Raw genomic sequence first — 21,305 nt, forward strand, 5'->3', positions numbered from 1 at the left:
CCAACAGTCTACGCGCTGGGGAAGATTCCTGATGCACAACAGCCCCCTCCTCTAAAAACTGCACCCATCCCCAGGCTCAGCCGCTAGCAACTACTGCAAGTACAGGAAAATCACATTTGTGCTGTGCTTAGGTATTTTTTGTTGTTGTCGATAGCTGATTTATTCAGCTTTTGCATCTGTCAAAACTACTTGCAAATTCAGGAGGAGTTCAATAAATAGTTCCATAAAAGTCAAAACGTTTTGATGTGACATTTTCAAAAATGAAATGTTTTTACTTTTGAAGCTTTCTTTTAATGGGGTTCAGAGACCGACTTCAGCTATGTTAAAAATGTCCATCAGAATAATTCCATGGGCAAGGAAAAATTTCAGCACCTCCCTGCCCCCAAGAGCATTTATTACAAGTCAAATATTTCCCTTCACCAAACATTTCAGGGGAGAAGAAGGGGATGGTGATGGTGTTTCATTATAGGGAGCAACCAAGTCGATTTGGGCAAACGTGAGGTGAAAATTAGGCAGGGTTGGTTTGTTGAGATTCCCCCCCCCTCCTTTTTTTAAATTCAACCATAGGAAACCCCTGCAATTTTCACACAGCCTCCCATAGTCCTGTTGTCTGCTCAGAAGGGCAGAAATGTCTCTCATCCAATAGGAAGGATGAGGCCAGATCCTGCCCTGCTCCTTTTCCCTCTCCACCCCAAGAGAGCTTTCCACCTCTCAGCCCATTAGCAGCCAGTCACCTGGGTCAATCTCTAACATGCTTCTGGAGAAAACCTTGACCTCTTTTCCTTGATGGCTTCATCTGCTTCACCACTGCCCATCCAACTTGAGCCTCCATTCCTCGTTTCATCCTTCACCGTGGGCAGCATGACTGCAAAGCTGGTGTGAAACTCGAAGGCCAGCACATTGCTCCCGCTTGCTCTTGACAGCCCGTGACAATCCCTGGCCTGTCCCAGGGATGGTGTTTGATCCCCTCTTTTCCTCCTCTTTTCTTCTTCTAGGAATTAAGGGTGCTGACAAGAATGAACTGAGCAAAATAGCATCAGAGCCCACTGCAGAGCACGTGCTTTACATTGAAGATTTCCACCTGCTCCACAATGTGGCCCCCAAGCTCTCTCGAAGGCTCTGTTTCACTGCCTCAGAGCCACCACAACCAGTCAAACAGACTGTACAAGGTGCGTTGGGGCTCTCCCTTTATCCTGCTTCCCACCTGCTCGAACCAGCCGCTTCCCAGTCCCGGCGTGTGCCAGCCACACCACAAGATGGACCTCCCACATCCCCTCTGTTCATCACAAGGGAGCTTTAGGGGTTGGATGACCCTAGAGGAGCAGCCAGCTCACGGAGCATCAGTTGCTTGGGGGCAGTGGTCCTGTGTATTTTGCTTGTGTCCGCATCTCCATGGTTTGTCTGGTGATACTGCATCCTGAAAGTCTTGCTGCTGGTTCAAACAAAAGGAGCAGCAATGGGCTGTGGCAGCAATTCTGCCCCTTGGGGGCTTTCATGATGAACCTCTCATGGTGAACTCTGACCACACAGCTCAGGGTCTCAGAAAGAATTTCATTCCTTGCAGAAGATGCTAAAAGCAGCCAAAGACATTTCCAAAGACATCTAGGTCTCTCTCCTAACAGATACTGATGTTGCCGCAAATCCAAAGGTGGTAGCAAAGAACTCCTGTCCCCCTCTTGGCACACAAACTCGTGAGGTTAGTTAAAAGCATGGGGCAGAGCTTGGGGGAGCTTCATCCCAGTCATTAGAGGGTCTTTTTTTACCTTCTTCTGTGGTTCTGCAGCACTTCAGGGCTGCCTGTGATGTTTCATGGAGAGTTCGAGCTTTCTGGTTGAATATTCGCTGGTGGCAGGAAGGAGAAGGGCAGGCAGGATCTGATGCCCTATGCATTAAGCAGGTGTTCACAGGGAAAATGTAGCCAGAACCAGTTTTGGTTTCCCTTCTTGTGCTGTCAAACAACTTGCCAAAAGAAAAGCTAGTTGTGTGTCTCTGGCCTGGAAGCAGAGCCCAGCTGCCCCTGCGCTCTCAGTCTGAGTGAGTGCCATCTATACCCAAGGCTTTCTCCACGCTGGATGTGTTGACTCCGACAATGACCAGCCTGCACACGTCCAACGCTGGTGCCATCAGGGTCCAAACCAAAGGCCTTTCCTTTCTCTTTTTGCAGCTGAGAAGATCATCGGCCCCCGGGATTTGTATGTCAGCGAGCACAGCCACAGCTCGCTGCGACTCACGTGGATGCCAGCTACAGGGAGGGTGACGGGGTACCGTGTCCATCTGCATCCCTTGCTGCCTTCAAGGAAGCCCGTTTCAGAGGACCAGCGGCAGGTACAGTTGCGTTACCATTTTACAGAGCACCAGTTACAGATCCAGGTGTTGGGGGTTAGCCCGCTGCTGATGGCACAGCATGGTTAGGAGATGGCACCATGTCCTTCAGCCATCCCGGTCACAGCCCAGTGCATTGCCATAAATTCCTGAAGCTGCTTGCTTGAAGTGGAGGTCTATAGATAGACCATCAGATTTTGGGGTGTGTTGGTTGCTCATGCTCATTTTGGCTTTGCTGTTGTGGTGAGATGGAGTTTCTGGGAGTGGTGGGTCAGGGGAAGGTAGGGTGGAAGAATGATGTGGCACAAACTGGCACAAACCCCCCTGGGATTGATAAGAACAGGTCAGTGGGAAGCACTCTTTCTCCTCTTCCCTCTGTGATTCCACCTCTCAAATAAGCTCATCCAGCTGCCCTAGCGACATCCCCTGTTCCTCTTGCTGCCAGGTTTGTTCATCTTGGTAAGATCTCTGCATGTTTTGGGTTTGGATTTGCCATGTCCTTGTGTGAGGGATGCTGTCGTGTGTGCCGGCTCACCCCAGTTCAGCTTGGTCACTGCACAAAGTCTGAGAGCAAGACTGAAGGATAGAAGATGCATGCAAAGCTTTGCTTTCTAATAATAGAACAAAGCTATGAAAGCATAAATTATTAAGGTTAAGATTATTAATTGTATTAATTATTAAGATTGTATTTAACAAGAATGATCATCCTTGGCTGCCTCAGAATCTCATAAGAACATAGTGAAAACACAGACGTTGTCTCTACCTCTCTTGCCCTCCGGTTACATTGAAATCTCCCTCTATGAGCTTAAAAGGAACGATCTTTGCCAAAGATCGTTGCTTTTCCTCCATTTTTTTAAAGGGGACCACCCTCACCCTTATGCACACTCATATTTTTGTGGAGTTTTTTTCTGGGCTACCTCATGAAACCCACCTGTGGCACTGTCCTGTGTCACTGCTATGTCCAGTGTGAAACCAGGTATCGTTTGAGGGTCGCAGTGTTCTGAGTTATTGCATTTTAAGAGGCTTCTGCTCATGGAAGTCACCTTGCATCAGATGTAAAGCCTTGTGCTCCTAACCTGTTGCAAACATGGGGATCTTCTACTGTCATGGAGGTATAATGATGTCCTTTGTCCCCCTGTGTGACAGATTATGCTGGATGGTGACAAAAGTACAGTGCTGGTGACTGATCTGAAACCCAACACCAAGTATGTCTTCACGGTGAGGGCTGTCTATGCGGATGCCCTTGGGGAGTCGGTGGCTGTCAAGGGGAAAACAAGTGAGTGTCTCTTCCACAGTCATCCCTGTGTGTTCCTCATCTGTGTGGGCACAGAAAAAAAAATACCCCCAAATCGTACGTGTAAGGAGTGAGGGAAGGAGAGGTAGGAATGGGTAGGAGGAACATCTGTGCAGATGTCTGTGGTGTGGGGTGCAGGGTCATGAGTGGGTGCAGAGTAACCCATGTGGTTAACCTTCCTGAAGGCAGAGGGTGCAGCCTGTTGGCTCACACCACCTGATTTAATAACCAGCAGGATTTAACGAATCCAGGCTGGGATTCAGTTAATGGAACACTCGTATAAGGAATGATAAGAAAGCTTTTGGAGACCATGGACTGAGAAACACAGACATGAGTTTTATGGGGAGCTGTATATCCTAAGCACCTTATTTCGGAAGTGGGTGGTCCAAAAGGTTTGGGTTGGCACTCTGCATGCACGTAGGGCTTCCTTTCACTCAAGGTGAATGCCAAGGTGGTATGATCATGGCCTTTAGGAAATACCCCTAGTAGTGATATCTGGTCCCATTAATTAATGTAGGCTTCCTCTGGATTGCAGTCTGCCATGCCAAATTCCTTTGCTGTCACATGGCTGGCTGTAATGACAAGGATCTTGGAAACAAAGGAGCAAATTCATTCTTGGCCAAACCCTGGAGTGCAAGACTCTGGGTCAGATGTGATGCATGGAGCAGGTTTTGTCCCAGAAGTTCTCTGCACTACTTCAAGGGGTTTCAAGAATTCAAGGGGTGCACTAATTCTGCTTCCCTCCCTGTTTTGCATGAAGTGCCAAGTCTGCTTTGCCCAAGGTTTTTTTGAAAAGAATTATTCCTTTCTTCCTTGTCTTTTGTTTCTTCCCCCACCCCCTGCAAGGTCTTAAATTGTTTGTCTTCTTGAGGGAAGATCTCCAACAGGATGAATAAATAAAGCGCCTCAATGAGGTTGATTCGTATATGCTTGCCAGGAATAAGATGGAATGTCTTAATTGGTGGAAATAAAGTCGTTTGATCTCTTCTCTTATTATCCCCAACATGGAGCCAGAGGCAGAAGCTATAAATCTGTCTGCCATGGCTGGCTGGATCAAAACGGGCTTCTCTTTGTAAGAGTTGCATCCATAGGCGCAAGTGGCATTTGATTCATGTGTCCTTGCTCAGTCTGCATGAAACCACTGCGGAGTTTTCTCCGCTCAGGAGGAAATGCCTTGCGGGTAGTTATTTCACAGTTCCCAACACCATTCAAGGAGGAAGCCCGCAAGAACTCTGCCTTGGGGGTTTTCAGCTCACTGTTCAAGCTAACAAGGGTTTGGTAGAGGGGGTGGTGGTTGTTTCTTTTGAGGATTCAGCTGAGAGAATCGGGAGAACTGGCGCTGCTCACCTTTGTGTTTCTTTGTCCTTGAAGACAAAAGATTTTCCAAGGGTCTGTGCCATGGCACTTTATTACGGCACTGTCACATCAATTTCTGCACTATTTTTGTACCCCAAAGCACCTGTGCCTCCGGTCACTAATTTCCGTGTGATAGAAGAAGGACTTTTTAGCTTGAAGGTGGCTTGGACACCTCCACTGGGGAAGCTGGAGGGCTACAAGATCTACATCCCCAGAGGTAAGTTCAGATTTTATCCCTTTTTCTTGGAGTTTCCTTTAAAAGGAGCAGTGACCTGAGGACAGGAAAGGTGCCATCTTGTCCAAGGAACAAAGCACCACAGAGCTCCTGGCATTACTCTGGAAGGAGACCAGGTTAACCTCTTCCAGACGGTTTGGTTCCTCCAGGATGGAGGAGGAGAATCCTTTGAAGGACTTTCTTTTGAAGAACAAGATGAGGGTGGGGCTGTGGATGCCTTGCACCCATGTGCACTGTCACATCCAGACCTACTGTAGATGTTTTTCATGCTCAAATATGGGGTGAGTTCAAGCCTTCAATGTGTCTCACGCTCAGCTCTGTGTGATCTGGAGGGCTGGGACAACATGGATATGTCAAGCTTTAGCTACAGTCATAACTCTCAGCAACACCACATGGGTCGGGAAGTCTTCAGCCATGCACTGGAACCAGCTCCTATGCATGCTCTGCACCATGTTGTGAAGACATCACCATGGGATGTAGACAGGCAGTGGGAAGGCTTCACCATCACTCTTCTCCTTGATTTTGCAGCCAACAGACCAGGAATGACCTACGAGCAGGTTCTGCGGGACGATGTCTCTTCCCACGTGCTGGATAACTTGCAGGAGGATAGAGAATACAGCATCAGCATCTACGCCGTGTACCCCCAGGGGCCAAGCCAGCCTGTGGCTGCTGTGGGAAGAACATGTAAGAGGTTTGACTTTGTGGCTGCTCCGTTCTTGCCCTGGGTGCAGTGTTCACACCCTTTGCTGTTGATAAGCACCTCACAGTTGCAGCGTTATGGTTTGAGGAAACCACAATAATTTATTGTCATTTAGACAATAATGACCCCTCCCCACCCGGGAAGGGGAATCAGGAAAAAACAAGGAAACTCGAGGGCTGAAGCATAAACAGATTTAATAGAATAAGACTAGATAATTACCATTGATAATACTAAAGAACCAATATTGATCCCAATACCAATCTAAATAGACAAGGATTATACTCAGCCCATCCCACCAGCAGAAGCCGTGCACTCCCAGCAGGGACAGCCAATGTGGGACACTGCAAGCGCTGCGGCTTCAGGAGGAAGGGAAGGGCTCAGGGCTCTGGCACCAGGGCAAGGAGTTCTCAGGATCACAGCCATCATGGAAGAGGAGAAACTCCTCAGCAAACTTTCTAATTTATATTGAATGTGACATTCATGGTATGAAATAATCCTGTTGGCCAACTTGGGTCAAGTGCCTGGGTCTTGCTCCTCCTCATCCCTGCACCTGGTGAGCTCGGAACACTGAGACCTTGAAACCTTCATACCGTAGCTGGCTCTAAAGTAAATATTTTCACAAATTCAGACCCTAGAGTCTTCTAAAAGTACTGTTTTCCCAAGCATTAGAAAAGACCTAACTCAAACCAGGACGTGTAGCTACATGCGCATCAATGGGGCAGGATTCATCAGGTCCTTCCTAACTCCAACCTCGAGCCCTGCTCTTCGCACATCACATGCATGGACATGGACACCCTCAAATGCCATCATGCTGCTTGGAAGGAAGGGTGGGAGATCTGCCAGAGCCTCGCCTGCCCTCCTGTTTTGCACCCACGCTGCATAAAGTGCATTAGAGGCATCAGTCCTGGAAAGCAATTGTCACAGATATGGTTTTAGGAGATGCTTTTGGCCTGTCAAGAAGGGCAGAAGCCTTTGTAAATCCCTTTTCTGCTGACAGGCAGGCTGGAGGAACAGCGAGGCAGGGAGGGCAGACAGCAAAGTCCTCCACTGGCAAGTAGGTGCTCTGAAAGGTTTATTCCCTGTCCTCCTTCCAGTGAAGCTCCTGCCTGTGAAAAGCATCTTGCTGCAGAATGAGACCACCGACACGCTCCAGGCAAGGTGGAGCCCCGTCCGGGGAGCAACAGGGTACAGACTCACCTGGACATCAGCAGGTAGAAGTTCAGGAATGGGGGCCCTGCATCAGTGAGCAGGGACACGGAGGGACAGGAGCTGTGAGGTCCCCAAGGCATTGGGTGCACTGACACCTTCTGTGTCCATACGTGCAACAAGAAGCTGGAGGAAAACCGGTTTTTTGGGGTCTGTGAATGGTGGAGTTTTCTGCACGTGGGGATAAATCAGCAGCTTGCCACAGAGAACCATAGCATGGGTTGGTTGATGGTAAACTCCACCATGGATGCAAAAATAGCTGCTCCGGCTCTGCATAAAGCAAGCTAATGGGTATCCAGCCCTGTTAACATGGGATCAGTGCCAGATTTACTGGACCTGGGTAGCTCTGGAAAGGATTAATAACTGGAGAGAAGCTGGTAAAGTACTTCGTGCAGAGCTGTACATCCCATAGCCCCTGAGCATCTGGGGTTACCCCCTTTTTGGGGTGACGGGTAGCATGTTACAGACTGGAAGCACCTATGCTTGTTGCTTCTCTCCCTGCAGTGCTGAGACCTGGCTCCGTCCCCCAGCATCCCATAATGCATCCTCGTTCTCAGACAAACTTTGGTGTCTGAAGACAGATTTGCATCTGCAGCTGGAGCCTCTCCCCTGCCCTGAACCCAAAAATATTTTGTGTGGGGGAGCAAAAGTTAGAAATTCAGGTTTGATGGCATATTTTGGCCTTGGGAGATGGATGTTTCTGTGTTTCAAAGACAAGATGAGATGTCAGGACACCTGGGCTCCATCACAGGCTTTGAATAAATAGCACACTCTCCTCTGGCTCGGTTCCCCTGGTTATGAAATAAGGAGACGTCTCCCACCAGGGGAGGGGGATTTAGTTGGAGAACAGCTCTGAAGGTCATCAGAAGGGAAAATTCTTTACAGCAAAGATATAAAACTGGTTTTATTGCTTTGTAATTAATGGTTCTCCAGAAAAAAATCACAGCAACCCCAAAACTCAGCTGTTTGTCCAGTCCTTGCTTGATACCCCAGCTAGAAATGGAGCATGCGCATCCTCAGCCTGCCACATCTTTGGGGTGGGGACACCTCTTCTTGAGGGGACAGTGCGGGACAGCCTCAGACGAAGCAGGAAGGGCACGTCACCTCTGCTCCAGGTTTGCTCTTTCCAAGCAGCTCTTTCGCCTGATACTGGTTCACCCCAAATCCAAGGGTGGCAAAAATCCCAAGGGGCAGCCCAGCCTCACCTCTGGGCCCTGCGGGGTCCTTCTCCCACATTCCGTCCCATCCCAAGGCCATGCCTTATGGGTGCAGTGGTGTCGGGATCGAGACACCTTCTGTGCATCACCGTGCAGCCGTCCCACACACTGGAAGGGTTTAATTTTTCTTCTCTGAATTCTAAAACAGAGAATAGATAAACGAGCGGCTGATGTGGAGAGAAGGTCTTTGGCTGTGGGGTGGGGAGAAGGGGGATGGGGCTCAGGGTGCTGGTGGAGCAGAAGACGGGGACATGGCACCCTCCAGTGACCAAACTGCAAATGGCAGCTTTCTCCCCCAAAACCCCAACATACTGCTGCCTGCACCTCTCTGCCCCTCTGAAACGGGGTGTGATCCCCAGGGATCAGGTTTTAACTCTTCTCCTGCCATGCCAAGAGGTTGAGCTGAGCAGTTTCTAGTCCACAACAAAGACACAGAAATGAGAAAACGTCTTTTGTGGCATCAGTTGGGCTCCAGGGTCCTGCAGGGAAAGCAAGATGACACTCCAGCACCGAGTCGCCCAGGGCTGGGCAGAGTGTGGACCCTCTTATGGGACTGGTCACTGACCAATACGTGGCCATTTGTGTGTTGTTACCTGATTTATTTCCTTTGGCCTGCAAAACCCTGAGTTGCCTTGATCTACTGGTGATCACTGAGGTCCGCCCGAGTGGCTGTGGGTTATTTCTACCTGCATATACATAAGCTCCTTGATCAAGATTTGTTGCACTAAGCCCTATCTCGTCTTTGGCTTGAGGACTTGCCAGCACATGTGCAAGCCAGGAGGATGAAATACCATTCAATCTCACACAACTCTGTAGTTCTCAAGTGGTTGTTTGCATGATTGCCCACCGGCCTCCCAGATGAGGAGACCCAAGGAGGATGGTCCTCCTTGGTCTGACCCACGGCAGCCCAGACATCATTTCCCTTTGCAGAGGGCAGCATCCAAGACGTGAATCTCAGCAACACCTACAGCTACTACATGATCCAGGGGCTGCAGCCTGGCACAGAGTACACTGTCACCATCAACCCCATCTTTGGGGAAGTCGAGGGCCCGGTGGTGAGCAGTAAAGCAACAACAGGTAAGCGCCCGGTACCATGGGTGGGAGACAACCCAAGCAGACATGGATGGAGGTCAGGCTGTGCTGGCAGCACAGAGCTGGTGTCGTTTGTAGTCACCACCCTGTCTTTCATCTGGTGCAGAAAATGTTCTGAGTCATTACAGTTTATGGGAGACACTTAGAAGCTGTTGGGACCTTGATGCAATTGGTCACCTTTTCTGTCTTGCAGTGGCATCAAGCACTGTCCAGATGCTAAAAGTGAGTGAGATATCCATCAACAGCGCCCTGGTCTCCTGGGACTCGGTTGCTGGGGCCACCGGGTACCGAGTGGCTTGGGGTCCTACACCAGGTAAGATCCCACTCTCCTCCAACCGGCATCACCTCCACCTCCTTCTGTAGTATGGGAGATAAGGCATTGGGAACCTCAGGGATTGTGGGCGTAGGGTCAGGTCCAGCTGATTAACTGGTCTGAGCAGCCTGTCCCAGAACTTCAGGGCATGAACTGAAACCAGAAATTATTCCTGGACCTGGCCTGAAGTCCTAGCAGGCAGGGTCCCTGTAGCAACTACGTTCAGTCTGACCCCAGCCCAACACATATCCCAGTGGGTCCAAGAGTCCTACACCACCTTGCTTGGTCATCCAGGCCAGGGTCTTTGCAACTCCCTGGAGACACTGGGGAGAGGCAGAGCACAGAGGAGCTGCCCCTGGATGGCACCATGTTACTGTGGGCCCCGGATGTGAGAGCTGGTTTGGTTCCTTCAGTTCTTCTCAGCTGGTTTGGATCCTTTAGTCATTCAAATTCCCAGATAAATAACCATAGGAAAACTCTCGCTTGTCCCAGTGCCCACACGGGTGTCCTACAACAGAGGTGCAGCTGGGGAAGGAGCTGAACAGGAGATCTGCTGGGGAAAACATGGTGTCTTTCCCAGTATGCAACAGAGCTGCTCTCCAGACTCTTCAGTGTTTATCCTCTTCTATTTTATTTTCTGTCTTCGAAAGAGTTCTTTGGCAAAGACCGTCCTCGCCAGCTGGCCCTCAACAGGTCAATCACAGCCTACCGGCTCCGCAACCTGGCCCATGACACCGAGTACGTGATTTCCCTCTATGTGCTCTTTGGCTCGGTGGAGGGACCGGGGATCACAACCTCAGCCAGGACATGTGAGTACAGGCAGGACATTGAAGTAGGTACCACAGCACACAACCCTTGTGTGGCTGGTTCAACCTTGTCTATCCCTACAATGCCTTTACACCATGCCTCCTGCACCCAACTCCCATCACCTCTATTCGAGGTGCCATGGTGGTGGTCCCTTGCCCTGTTGACTGCTGTGCCTGGTAGCTGAGACTGTGAATCCCAAAGGATTCAGGTTTTCCGCCCAGGAGCCTTCAGAAGCAAACTGGAGCAAACATGCTCTGCAGTGGATCTGTTCACGTGCCATGGACTTGGGCAGAGCTTCAGGTATGAACTGCCCAGTCTGTGCACACTGAGCTTCCAGGCATCCCACAACCCAGACCAATGGCCAAAGACTCCAACATGGTCAAAGAGTCCAGCTGGAAAAGAGACAAGACCTGGGTAAATTTTGCTGTAGGGAGCCATAGGGAGATAAAGGCAGAGGAACATCCCCAACGTTCACTAGGTCTTTTCTGCCCGGTGACAAGGGCTGTCCCCTGCCTCAAAGAAGGGGGGACTCCAAAGGGCTGTGCTGGAACATCAGGTTGCCAGGACAAGAGGCAGTAGATGCAAATTCTTTGTGTAAAATGGGGAAAGGCGGTGGTCTAGTTGATTGCCAGAGCTTGTCCTCCCATGGCAAACTTCAAGGTTGCTGCCTCTTGGTGGGGGGAAGGCAGCAATGCTGAGTGTGGTGATCAGAAAGCAGAAGCGAGATTTGTACAGTAGCAAAGGTATTCCCAGAGAGGTTTAAAAGTGGCAGAGGATGACTAGGAACCCTGGGATACAGTATGGAGATACTGGGATGACCTTTGCAAAGAGTGGGCACAGGCAAACACTGATGTTCAGCACCTGTGGGAGCTCAGGGTGGATGTTTTACCCTGCGGACAGTGTGGGAACACCAGGATCTGGATTTCACAACTCCCTGGATCCCTGTACTGCCTGTCCCGGGCTTGCAAAGATGTTCCCACCTGGATCTAGCGCAGAATACACTTCTCAGTGCTAAGGGAGGTAGGATGTACCCATGTGGCCCAGACCTCAAGGAGTGCAAACTGGTGTCTCACAAGGTGAGGATGATCAGATACTGAGGATAAGCAGAGATGCAACTGTTAACTCTTTTACATAATTTTGGCCTTGTTATACTGAAAACAAGGAGCCCTGTTGCACAGTAGTTTAATGCTTTCTTCACCTTGCAGCTCCTCTTGGCTACGTCTCCAATTTCAAGGTGATGTCCTACACCAGCACAAGCCTGTCTCTGGTGTGGAGTGCCACAGCAGCTGCCACCAAATTCAAAGTCACCTGGAGCCCTGTGGGAGCCGGCAAAGGTGAGGAGAGAAAGGGTGTACATACTTGTTCCTGGCACAGACCCATGCCACAGCCATGGGAGCCATCTTTCCAAACTTCTGATCTACTGTCTGGGGTAGGAAAGACATCTGTTGAGAAACATGGTCCTCAGCCCGCGTCTGTTGGTGATGGCTCCTTCCCTGTTGGCATTCATAGAATCACAGAGTGGTTTGGGTTGGAAGGGACCTTAAAGCTCACCTAGTTCCAACCCCCCCGGCATGGGCAGGAACACCTCCCACTTGCTCAAAGCCCCGTCCAACCTGGCCTCGAACACTTCCAGGTTCCATGTATGAAGACAATCCCCAAAGCTCTGAAACAGTAGTACAGCAAGGAATGGCTATTTCCTTTGGAGGGGATGCCACCGGCCTCGCTGGTGAGATACAGGCTCTGAACTATCCCTTTTTTTTACAGAAAAACAGGTTGCCAAGACTCAGTATTTGGGCAGTAGGGTGTTGGCTTACCGGATTGACCACTTGCTGCCCGACACCCTGTATAAAGTCAGTGTTCGGGCTGTCTTCAACAAGACTGAGGGGCCAGAGGTGACTCTGACTCACCACACAGGTATGTCCTGGTGGAACAACCCTCTTTCTGTTGGGACGCAAAGGCTGGGTTCATAGTCCTGTGCATTGCATGTTGGTGGTGGAGTGACATGAGTAGCCCTCATAGCTGGTGGCAATAATCCATGGTGTTCCCACGGGTAGGAGTGAACACGTCTTTCTGTCATGTTGAACAGGCTTAGCATAGGTTTATTAACATCCCCGCCAGTCTTTCTTACCCAGCCATCTCAGGAAATTAGGAGCCTCTCTGCAGGCACCACTCGGGGTCAACTCACCAGCATGCCTCCTGAGGTTTGCTGTTCCTTGATTTGTGACTCTGCTTCTTCAAACTTGGCGTCCTGGGTCCTCTCAGTGTCTTTTTCACGTGAGTTCATCTGCACCACAGTTCCCCACGGTGTTTGAAGATACATGTGGATGATCTGTCCTCTCTTGGCTCCTCCTCATGTTCCTGTATCGTGTCACCAGAGTTCCATACAGGCGGTAAAAGATGTGGATGAGATCCCTCAGCTTAACTCCACAGTGCTCCTCTCCATGGATTCATTAGGAAATGCAGCCTGACATCCCTGGATAATGTCTGAAAAGTAGATTTTTGCATAAATACCCAAATCTTCCTTCAGTGCCATAGCTTAGAGCCATGAACTCTGCGTAACTTGGGCTGTTACTTCAGACATCTCATCCTGGTGAATTTTCACAGCGCCTCTTGCAGAGTCCAACCCCATCCAGGCCGTTCAAGATCTGAGGATTACTGACACTGGCGTAAATACTTTGAAGCTGTCTTGGAGGAGGCTTCCTGGGGTAACTCATTATAAGATATCCTGGGTGCCGTTCAATGGTAAGAATCCTGCTCTTAGTGAGGTGCGGTATGAGGACAGAGCACAAGGAACCCCAGAAAACAGGAGCTTAGTTCAGCTCATTCCTTTTTCCCACATTAAGGGGTAGATGAGGACTGTAATGTCTATGGGAGCGGGTCGAAGCCTTGAGCTAGGTTTTAGTCGCTAACAAAGATATCCGTTGGATATAGGCATAGCTAGGATTTGGGAAGTCAGAGAAGTTGTTCCCTTCCAGCAGCGTATGTGATGCCTTTGTGACCAGATCTCTCGCCTGTCTTTGCCTCAGTTTCCCCATATGCAAAATGAGCACATAACACTCCTCCCTGGCGAGGTGCCATAAGATATGTGGGAGGAAACTGCTGTAACAATAATTGTTGATAGCAATTACCCTGCCCTTTCTGTGTAACACTGGCTTTTTTTGAATGGCTCCTCTTAGGTGGCTTGGAAACCTCCCGGGTGGTTGCAGCAGAGACGGTCTCCTTCACGATCCCCAAACTGAAGGAGAGCACCACCTATACCATCTGCATGTCTGCAATGATCGGGGGCCAGGAGGGAAGCCCCACGCTCCTCACAGCCAAAACTTGTGAGTACAGAACCACTGGGTGAGGACAAGGGTATCCCCACATTAGTGCTGGGGGCTCTCTCTTCCTAGGGGCTCTGGTGGAACGTGAGGATGGAAAAAGAGCAAAAATGGCTGTGAGACACCTTACTACTCCTCAGGTCCCACCAGCCAGCAAGCCAGAAAAAATGCATTGGTCCTTTCTTCTTATTTCTAAGAAATGTTGGAACTTTGCCTGTCTTCCCATGCCAATGATGACCGTGAGATGCTATTTTTGTGATATGTTATCTTGGAATTACCTCTGTAGTTACAATATCTTGGCCATTTCCAGTAGATTAGGGCAAACATCGCTCCCAATGCTGTGGCATCATGCGACTTGATGGATGCTGCAGAATAGGCGGATTTGGAGACCCGGTGGGGGAGAAGATGCCGGGTGTGGGGCCAGCGCTGTGGTTTCAGAGAGCATGAGCATCTGGCACAAATGAGCGGGCAAAAACTTTATTGCCCAACTCAACAGCTCAAACTTCAATCAGTTTAGAGAAACACCCAGCAGACCAGGCTGAAGATCTGCCAATGGTTATTTGCTAAAACTCCATCAATTCCCACCAGCTGAGGGTCTGATCTGATTCAGCTTTCTGGAAAACCCCTAGAGCGCTGCAGGGTCTCCTACCTCTCACCAGAAACACGGTATTTTAGGAGGCAGAAGGTCTCCAAAGCTGTTTGCAGGCTAAAGTGTGTTTCCTGGGACACACACATCTTTGCACCCCAGGGTAGATATCATCTGAGAGATTCACCAGCAGCTGGAGCTGTGGATACGTGTAGCAGAGATGTGCTTCACGCTCATCGTTTCTATCTGGACTTTTTGCCTTTGATTTCAGGATTTGAGCCTCCCAAAAGATGCATCATCTTCCTTTCAGCTCCGGCAAGCTCTCGGTGGTAACTTCTACCCACCCTAAGCTTTGTTGCTTTCTTCTCTAACAGTGGATTTACCCAAAGTGACTGAGTTCACAGTGCAGGAGGCTGCGGAGACCAGCGTTTTGCTGACATGGACAGCTGTTCCTGGGGCATCCACATACCTATTAACGTGGCGCTTGTCTTCAGGTAATGTTTTTTTGGTGGGGGAAGGAAGGATGGTTTGTAATTTGGTCTGCTCCTGTGTGAGCTGCCCCGTCACCCAAGGGGATTTGAGGATGGAGCATGCACATGTCTGGCTTGTCCCATGGCCTGTTTGATTCAGTACCTGGTCTTAGAGCCAGGTGATGCTGCAGAAGATGCAAGAGGCAGGTTTTAAAGGGGAAATTTCTTTCCACCATCAGCCTTAAATGGTGGCTGTTTCCTTCAAGTGTCATGACTTGTGTCTCCAAGTGCTGCCCGGTTTGACCTGGGGTAAATGATGGCGTTACTGATGGCACCAACACCGTTCCTTCTTTTGAATCCATCTGGACCCTGTTTAGCGGCAGAACAGAAGGTTGACCCTGGGGCCTTCCATACATCATGTCCCTTCATCTCAGCTTCTTCATTTGTGTGAAAAAGAGGGGGGAAAACGGCAGCTGGCCCACTGAGGAGACTCACAAGATGACCCATTTGGCCATTGCAAAATTCTCGGGGGAAGAAAAAGGAGATGTGAAAATTGGTTAGGAAAAAGCCCACTGGTTGCATTATCAGTGTCTCTTCCTCTAGAGTCACCACCTGTCCATCAGGGATAGCTGCAGTGAACCAAAAAAAAAGTTGTTTCTTGTCATCCATACAGCCTTAATTCTTATCTTCTTAAAAGCTTCACTATATTGTAAAGAGCTTTTAAAACTTTCCTAATGATTGCTCACAATTCCTAGTGTATATTTCTTTTTCCAATTGATTTGTCCTTACAGGGTTTGCCCTTTGAAAACACCAGCTATATTATTTTTTCCTGGACTGGGCTTAAACCCCTTTGAATACAGCAAGTTTCCTGCCGTTGTTGCTTCAGCCACTAACTTTTTGCTAAGGATCAGTTCATCTTCACAAGTCAATAAAGAAAACGAATCTGACACAATTCCCCTGCGCTCCCTGCAGTGCTTTTTTGAGTTACCAGGTCGTCAGCTTTAATTTTTTTTAATTCCAAGGACGTTTTGGTATTGGCAGCTTACGACTTGCAGCATGTGTCACTCAGGATGAAGTCTCCTGTGGTGGCATCATTTTTTTTGCTCTACATATTATGGATAAGTGATTAGGTAACTGAACATTGGGTTCTCTAGGGTGATTTAAGTGATCTAATGCAACTGTTCCCCTTCTCTGCCATGCTGTTAAAATATCGATCTGTAAGTATTCAAAAATCATTGGTTTCAGAGTTATCAGGGGCTCAGAAATGGATAATACCATGTCTGACAGTCCCCCTGCGCCCTCGCTCGATCAATCCTTCTGAAATAGGTTTATAACTATTGATTTAACATTCCAATCAGATGAATCTTGCCACCGCATTTCAGTGGTACCAATGAGATCAAATTTATGCTCACAGGTGAGTAATTCCAATTTCTCTTGTTTAATTATCCAGGCTGCCAGCGTTCCTGTATAAAGGCAATTAAGAATTTTGTCCTTTTTTTGTGTGCGTCTCTTGGTGCCTTGATTAATTTTCTTCTCCACGACTTGATTTTTTTCTAAATGAGTACTCATTCATTACCCATTTCCTTTGCCCCCCTTTCAAGTTCATTTAATGCCCTCCTCCCTTCTGGCTGACTCCAGCCACCCAGGATTGTGCCTCCTTCTACGCAGCTTGAGGTCGTCCCAGCTGTAGACCTCCTCTGTCCAAGTGTTATACGAAACTAAACCCATGTATGTCGACAGGGCTCCCTCCAGAGCCGTCCTTCCTCACACATGCAACAAGAAGAACCTTGGAGAAGTTCAGCGGGACATTGCCCTCCTCTCTCTTCTTTCTACCTTCTCTTGACTGTTCTTGGAGCACCACAGTCATGGTTTTCTTATCCACCTAATCAATAGAAGCTCATTTAATCTTGCTTTTGCACCTTGGGCCTCACAGTCTCTTGTCTCTTGCAAAACATCAGCTTCATTCTTCATAGAAAATTGTCCCCAGCAAAGACCATCTTCCTTCTCCAAAGGTCACGGACTTCTTCCTGCATATGCTTGCCAGTTTTGCGCTGGGCATCCCTCCCTGGGTATGATCCAGGGAGTCCTCACTACCTGAGTCCACCATCAAAGTCTTCTTTGTCTCCCAGAGTACGAGCATGGTAACTGTATTTCTCATTGTGTGAAAGACCCATTAGGTGACAGAAAGAGGTGTAGTGCTACACAATGGCATAGCTGCAAAAGGAAAAGTAGCCGAACTTGCCTGTTTGGGGGTCCAGGCAGGCAGGGTGGGTGGTGGGCTGCCATAGAGCTGTGTTTCGGCAGAGCTGTCAGCTTGCGTTTCCTACAGCAAATCCCTTCAGACGATGTTGCATGGCATTCAAACCCATTGTTATTATTTTGATTTGCCTACCCAACCGGAGGGGAGTAGAAGAGTTTGAGTCAAACTGCAAGAAGGATTTTTATTTTTTTTTTAAAGGAGAAAAGCCTCCCTTCCAAATTTTTTTGGGGGCAGTTGAGAACGTCTAATGAAACAGGCTATATACACCGATTTAATTTCTTTCCATAGAAACTAATTTTTTTCTTTATTTTTTTAAAGGGAAAATGCTACTTCAGAATGAAAAGGTGCAGCTTTCACTTTGAACAGCGTCAAAACACATCATTCAATGTTTCTGAAATAAGACAGTTATAAAATGTCACAACATTATTATACATTTTCACAGATTTTTTCCTATCATTATTTTAGATCAAAACTATCTACTGTATGCAACCAAATTTTTCAAGTTAGTTCGATTCTATTTTTCAGCAAGCTTTCCATTTATTAACAAAAAAGAATCTTGTTTCTATACCTGCTGACCGCTGCAAACCATCGGTCTATCACAGAGCTCAGCCTTGGCCACCACCTGGACCAACTGCCCTCTCTAAACACTTGTACAAATTCCCATTTTCTTTTCCTGTTCATGTACTCAAGAACTCCCTTGTCAGATGCAAACAGCCTTATTTCATCTCGTTTAGGACCTGACCACTGCAGTTTGCAAATGTGTCTTACCACGAGCCTCCGCTCCAAAGCCCAGGACTCATCTTGTCCCCAACCTCCTGTTCACCAAAGGTGGTGTCATTAGAAGACGGGATGGTACAGAAACGGGAGTTATTTTGAGTTTCTCTGGCTCCCAGTCAATGCATGTTTCTTCCTTTTTCACAGCTTCTGATCTTTCCCAGGAACTGGTATCAGCAGCTTCTAGATCGTATCGAGTGGCAGGACTGAGTGCCAAAGAAACATATTTGTTTTCTATAAGAGCAGTCTTTGGACATACGGAGGGACCAGAGACAACACTCCTTGGGCAAACAGGTATGAAGGCTGGAGACTTGTGTTGGGGTTTTACCTAAGTAACTGCTATTGAACCATAGAATCATAGAATCATAGAGTGTGTTGGGTTGGAAGGGACCTTTAAAGGTCATCTCGTCCAACCCCCCTGCAGTAAGTAGGGACATCTCCCACTAGATCAGATTGCTCAGAGCCTCATCAAGCCTGGCCTTGAATGTCTCCAGGGATGGGGCCTCCCCCACCTCTCTGGGCAACCTGGGCCAGTGTCTCACCACCCTCATGGCGAAGAACTTCTTCCTAATGTCTGATCTAACCCTGCCCTGCTCTAGTTTAAAACCATTGCCCCTCATCCTATCGCTACATGCCCTTTCCAGCTTTCTTGTAGGCCTCCTTCAGGTCTCCCCGGAGCCTTCTCTTCTCCAGGCTGAACACCCCCAACTCTCTAAGCCTGTCTTCACAGGAGAGGCTAATTTCTTGGCTTCTCTACTGTCGTGGTTTTGGCCAAATTGGCCAATGGCCAGCAACAGATACTCCCTCCCCCCCACAGCCTCTCATGCACAGAGAGGAGGAGGAGAGATAGATTTATGAGTTTAGAAGAAACTAAACTAATGAAATATTAATAATAAGATTAAAAGGAAAATAATGAAATAGATACAGTATATACAAGACCTTATTAAGCTTCCAGGATGACGTCACCGGCAGGCACTGGGGAAGTCCCAGGCTGGACTCAGCAATGGTTGGGAACTGGGTTCCAGAGTTGGAGTCAGGAACATACGGATCGGGATCAAAGGCAAATGAATAGACAGGGTCCTCCTCGGATGTCAGCCATTGAAGAAAGAGATTTGACCCTTTGATCCCTCAGCTTTTACACTGAGCACAGGGCAGATGGGATGGAATACCCCTGTTGGTCAATTTTGGGTCACCTGTCCTGTCTGCTCCTCTCCGCAGGTGGGACATCTCCACGCTTTTCTGCTTCCGACCCTCCAATGGGGCAAATAACCAAATGAGCTGACCTTGGTTGTTATAGCAATAACTATAAGCAAGAGCCTCACTGCGTACCATTCCTTGGCTCTAACTGTCTTATCACTCTGAATGAACTGTTTAGACACAACATGCTGTTAATTTCAAAGAGTTAGAAGAGGCCTAGATAAGAAGTAAAAATTACTGAACAGAAAGCTGGTTCTGTTTTACCTCAAACCAGGACATCTACCCTTCTGACGCTTTGCTAGATAGTGGCATCATAACTAAAAGAGGTTTAAAAACCACCTTTCTGTTTGCCTCTTTCAGTGGGACCTCACAGAGAGTCACCTGGGCCAATCGCTCCAGTGACTTCTACAAAATTGGATACGATGAGATCTCTGTCTGTATCTCCTAGCGATGTGGGGACCACTCCTTTTCCACTGGCCACCACCACAATGTTACCACCGACCCCAGAGACCCTACTGTCCACCACCGCAGTGTCCGCACTGCTGACAGCTCTTCCAGGGCCAAGTGAGTGTGTATCCGTGTGTGATTTGATGACGATGTAGCAGTAGGTCAAAACCACCAGGGACCATGGTCTTCTCTGATCTCAGGAGCCAAAACTGGTCTTCATTCACTGAGTAGTGATAGTGGCCAATGTCAGGGAAGGGGAAGACACAAACCCGATTAAAATGCAGTGAAGCTCTCAGCACAACCCTGTGGGGTGAAGGTGCTGCCTGCTCACTCACCAACACTTGGCATCGCAAGAGGTATTTGTGCTTGGGTTTGTTTTGTTGCTCTGAACACAAAGAAACATGCTTCTGCTTTAGGACCCCCCCAGCTTACGGAGATCCTCTCTTCCCTCTGCAGTCTGTGGCAAGTTCAAAGCAGACATTGGGTTCCTGGTGGACGAGTCCTCAAGTATTGGCCAGAGCAATTTCAATAAAGTGAAGGATTTCCTCTTCCGGATCATTTCCTATTTCCCTAAGATTGGGCCTGAAGGGACACAGGCAAGATTTTGTTATTCTATTTCCTAAAGGGGGTTTCGTTCCAAGTGTTCACCTTTTGCTCACCCCCGTGATGACAGCAGTCTACTCGATTACATGTTGTGGCTCAGAAAGACACATGTGTGTGTCCAACAAAGACATGAATAAAAGTCTCCCAAATCTCAGCCTACTCATTTGGATATATTTCCATTTCTTGGCTATTTTCCCAAGAGCGAGTCACCAGGAATAAAGCAAATCCCACACCCAGCGAAATGCTGTCTAGGTTATGGAGCCCAGGGGTGTATCAGGTGCAGGTCCCCCTCTAGGACCCCATTTCTGCCCACGTCCAGGATGCTAATGGTAGGAGACCCAGGTTGGGGCCCAGAAGGGAGATGCAGCAAGCACCAGCAGCTGCGTCCTCCAGACAAGCAGAGGACCAGATCCCCAGGCCATGCTGCGAAACACCTCAAGGGCAAATAAAGCCTAGAGCATTAAGCAACAACTCAGCAAAGCCAATTGGAAGACTCTGTAGATAATTTCTTTGTGTCGTTTGTGTTTAATTAATGTAATATCCAAACTAGCCCTTTGAAAGGGACACCTGCATATCTTACTTTCAGTTGATCAGGGGAGCTTCTTGCACTCTTTCCTTACAGGTAGTCTTGAAGGTGTCAGTACATGATGAAGTTACCCTGGGGTAACAAATAATTCTGGGGAAACAAAGACATTTTGATGGCTACAGTATGAGCTCAGTAGTTGGCCTCCTTTTGCACTCAATGGAGATCCAGGGTTCAGCTCAGGAGGGATGGGTGCTGCCATGGGACCTGCCGCAGCAGGAGATGCTCCCACCCGACCACAAGCTGCGTGAAGTGCGCAGGCGCAGGTATCCCATCAGTCCTGGGCTGTATCCACCAGCCTGTGCAGAAATATCTGATGCCCTAGGAAGTCTGAAATAGTAGAATCATAAAATGGTTAGAGTTGGAAGGGACCTTAAAGATCATCTAGTTCCAACCCCGCAGCCATGGGCGGGGACACCTCCCACTAGACCAGGTTTCTCAAAGCCCCATCCAACCTGGCCTTGAACACTTCCATACCTTGCCCGTGCTTAAGCATATGGAATAAGCATATGGATTATGCCCT

The 21,305-nt window shown here is 48.6% G+C and overlaps 1 protein-coding gene across 1 annotated transcript in view; it reads left to right on the plus strand.

The window, feature by feature from the left end:
* LOC134510420 (collagen alpha-1(VII) chain-like) overlaps positions 1 to 21,305 on the plus strand; it is a 136,643-nt gene that overhangs the window by 36,264 nt on the left and 79,074 nt on the right. The window contains exons 6-22 of the mRNA XM_063323721.1: positions 996 to 1,169; positions 2,165 to 2,325; positions 3,469 to 3,598; positions 5,073 to 5,189; positions 5,736 to 5,891; positions 7,002 to 7,118; positions 9,261 to 9,407; positions 9,616 to 9,735; positions 10,386 to 10,544; positions 11,748 to 11,876; positions 12,307 to 12,456; positions 13,147 to 13,284; positions 13,719 to 13,865; positions 14,823 to 14,942; positions 18,100 to 18,246; positions 19,510 to 19,713; positions 20,053 to 20,192. Of these exons, the coding sequence (XP_063179791.1) occupies positions 996 to 1,169; positions 2,165 to 2,325; positions 3,469 to 3,598; positions 5,073 to 5,189; positions 5,736 to 5,891; positions 7,002 to 7,118; positions 9,261 to 9,407; positions 9,616 to 9,735; positions 10,386 to 10,544; positions 11,748 to 11,876; positions 12,307 to 12,456; positions 13,147 to 13,284; positions 13,719 to 13,865; positions 14,823 to 14,942; positions 18,100 to 18,246; positions 19,510 to 19,713; positions 20,053 to 20,192 (2,456 nt within the window). The remainder of the gene's footprint in view (positions 1 to 995; positions 1,170 to 2,164; positions 2,326 to 3,468; positions 3,599 to 5,072; positions 5,190 to 5,735; positions 5,892 to 7,001; positions 7,119 to 9,260; positions 9,408 to 9,615; positions 9,736 to 10,385; positions 10,545 to 11,747; positions 11,877 to 12,306; positions 12,457 to 13,146; positions 13,285 to 13,718; positions 13,866 to 14,822; positions 14,943 to 18,099; positions 18,247 to 19,509; positions 19,714 to 20,052; positions 20,193 to 21,305) is intronic.

The sequence above is a fragment of the Chroicocephalus ridibundus genome, chromosome 1 (assembly GCF_963924245.1).
Source record: "Chroicocephalus ridibundus chromosome 1, bChrRid1.1, whole genome shotgun sequence".
NCBI classification, from domain to species: domain Eukaryota; kingdom Metazoa; phylum Chordata; class Aves; order Charadriiformes; family Laridae; genus Chroicocephalus; species Chroicocephalus ridibundus.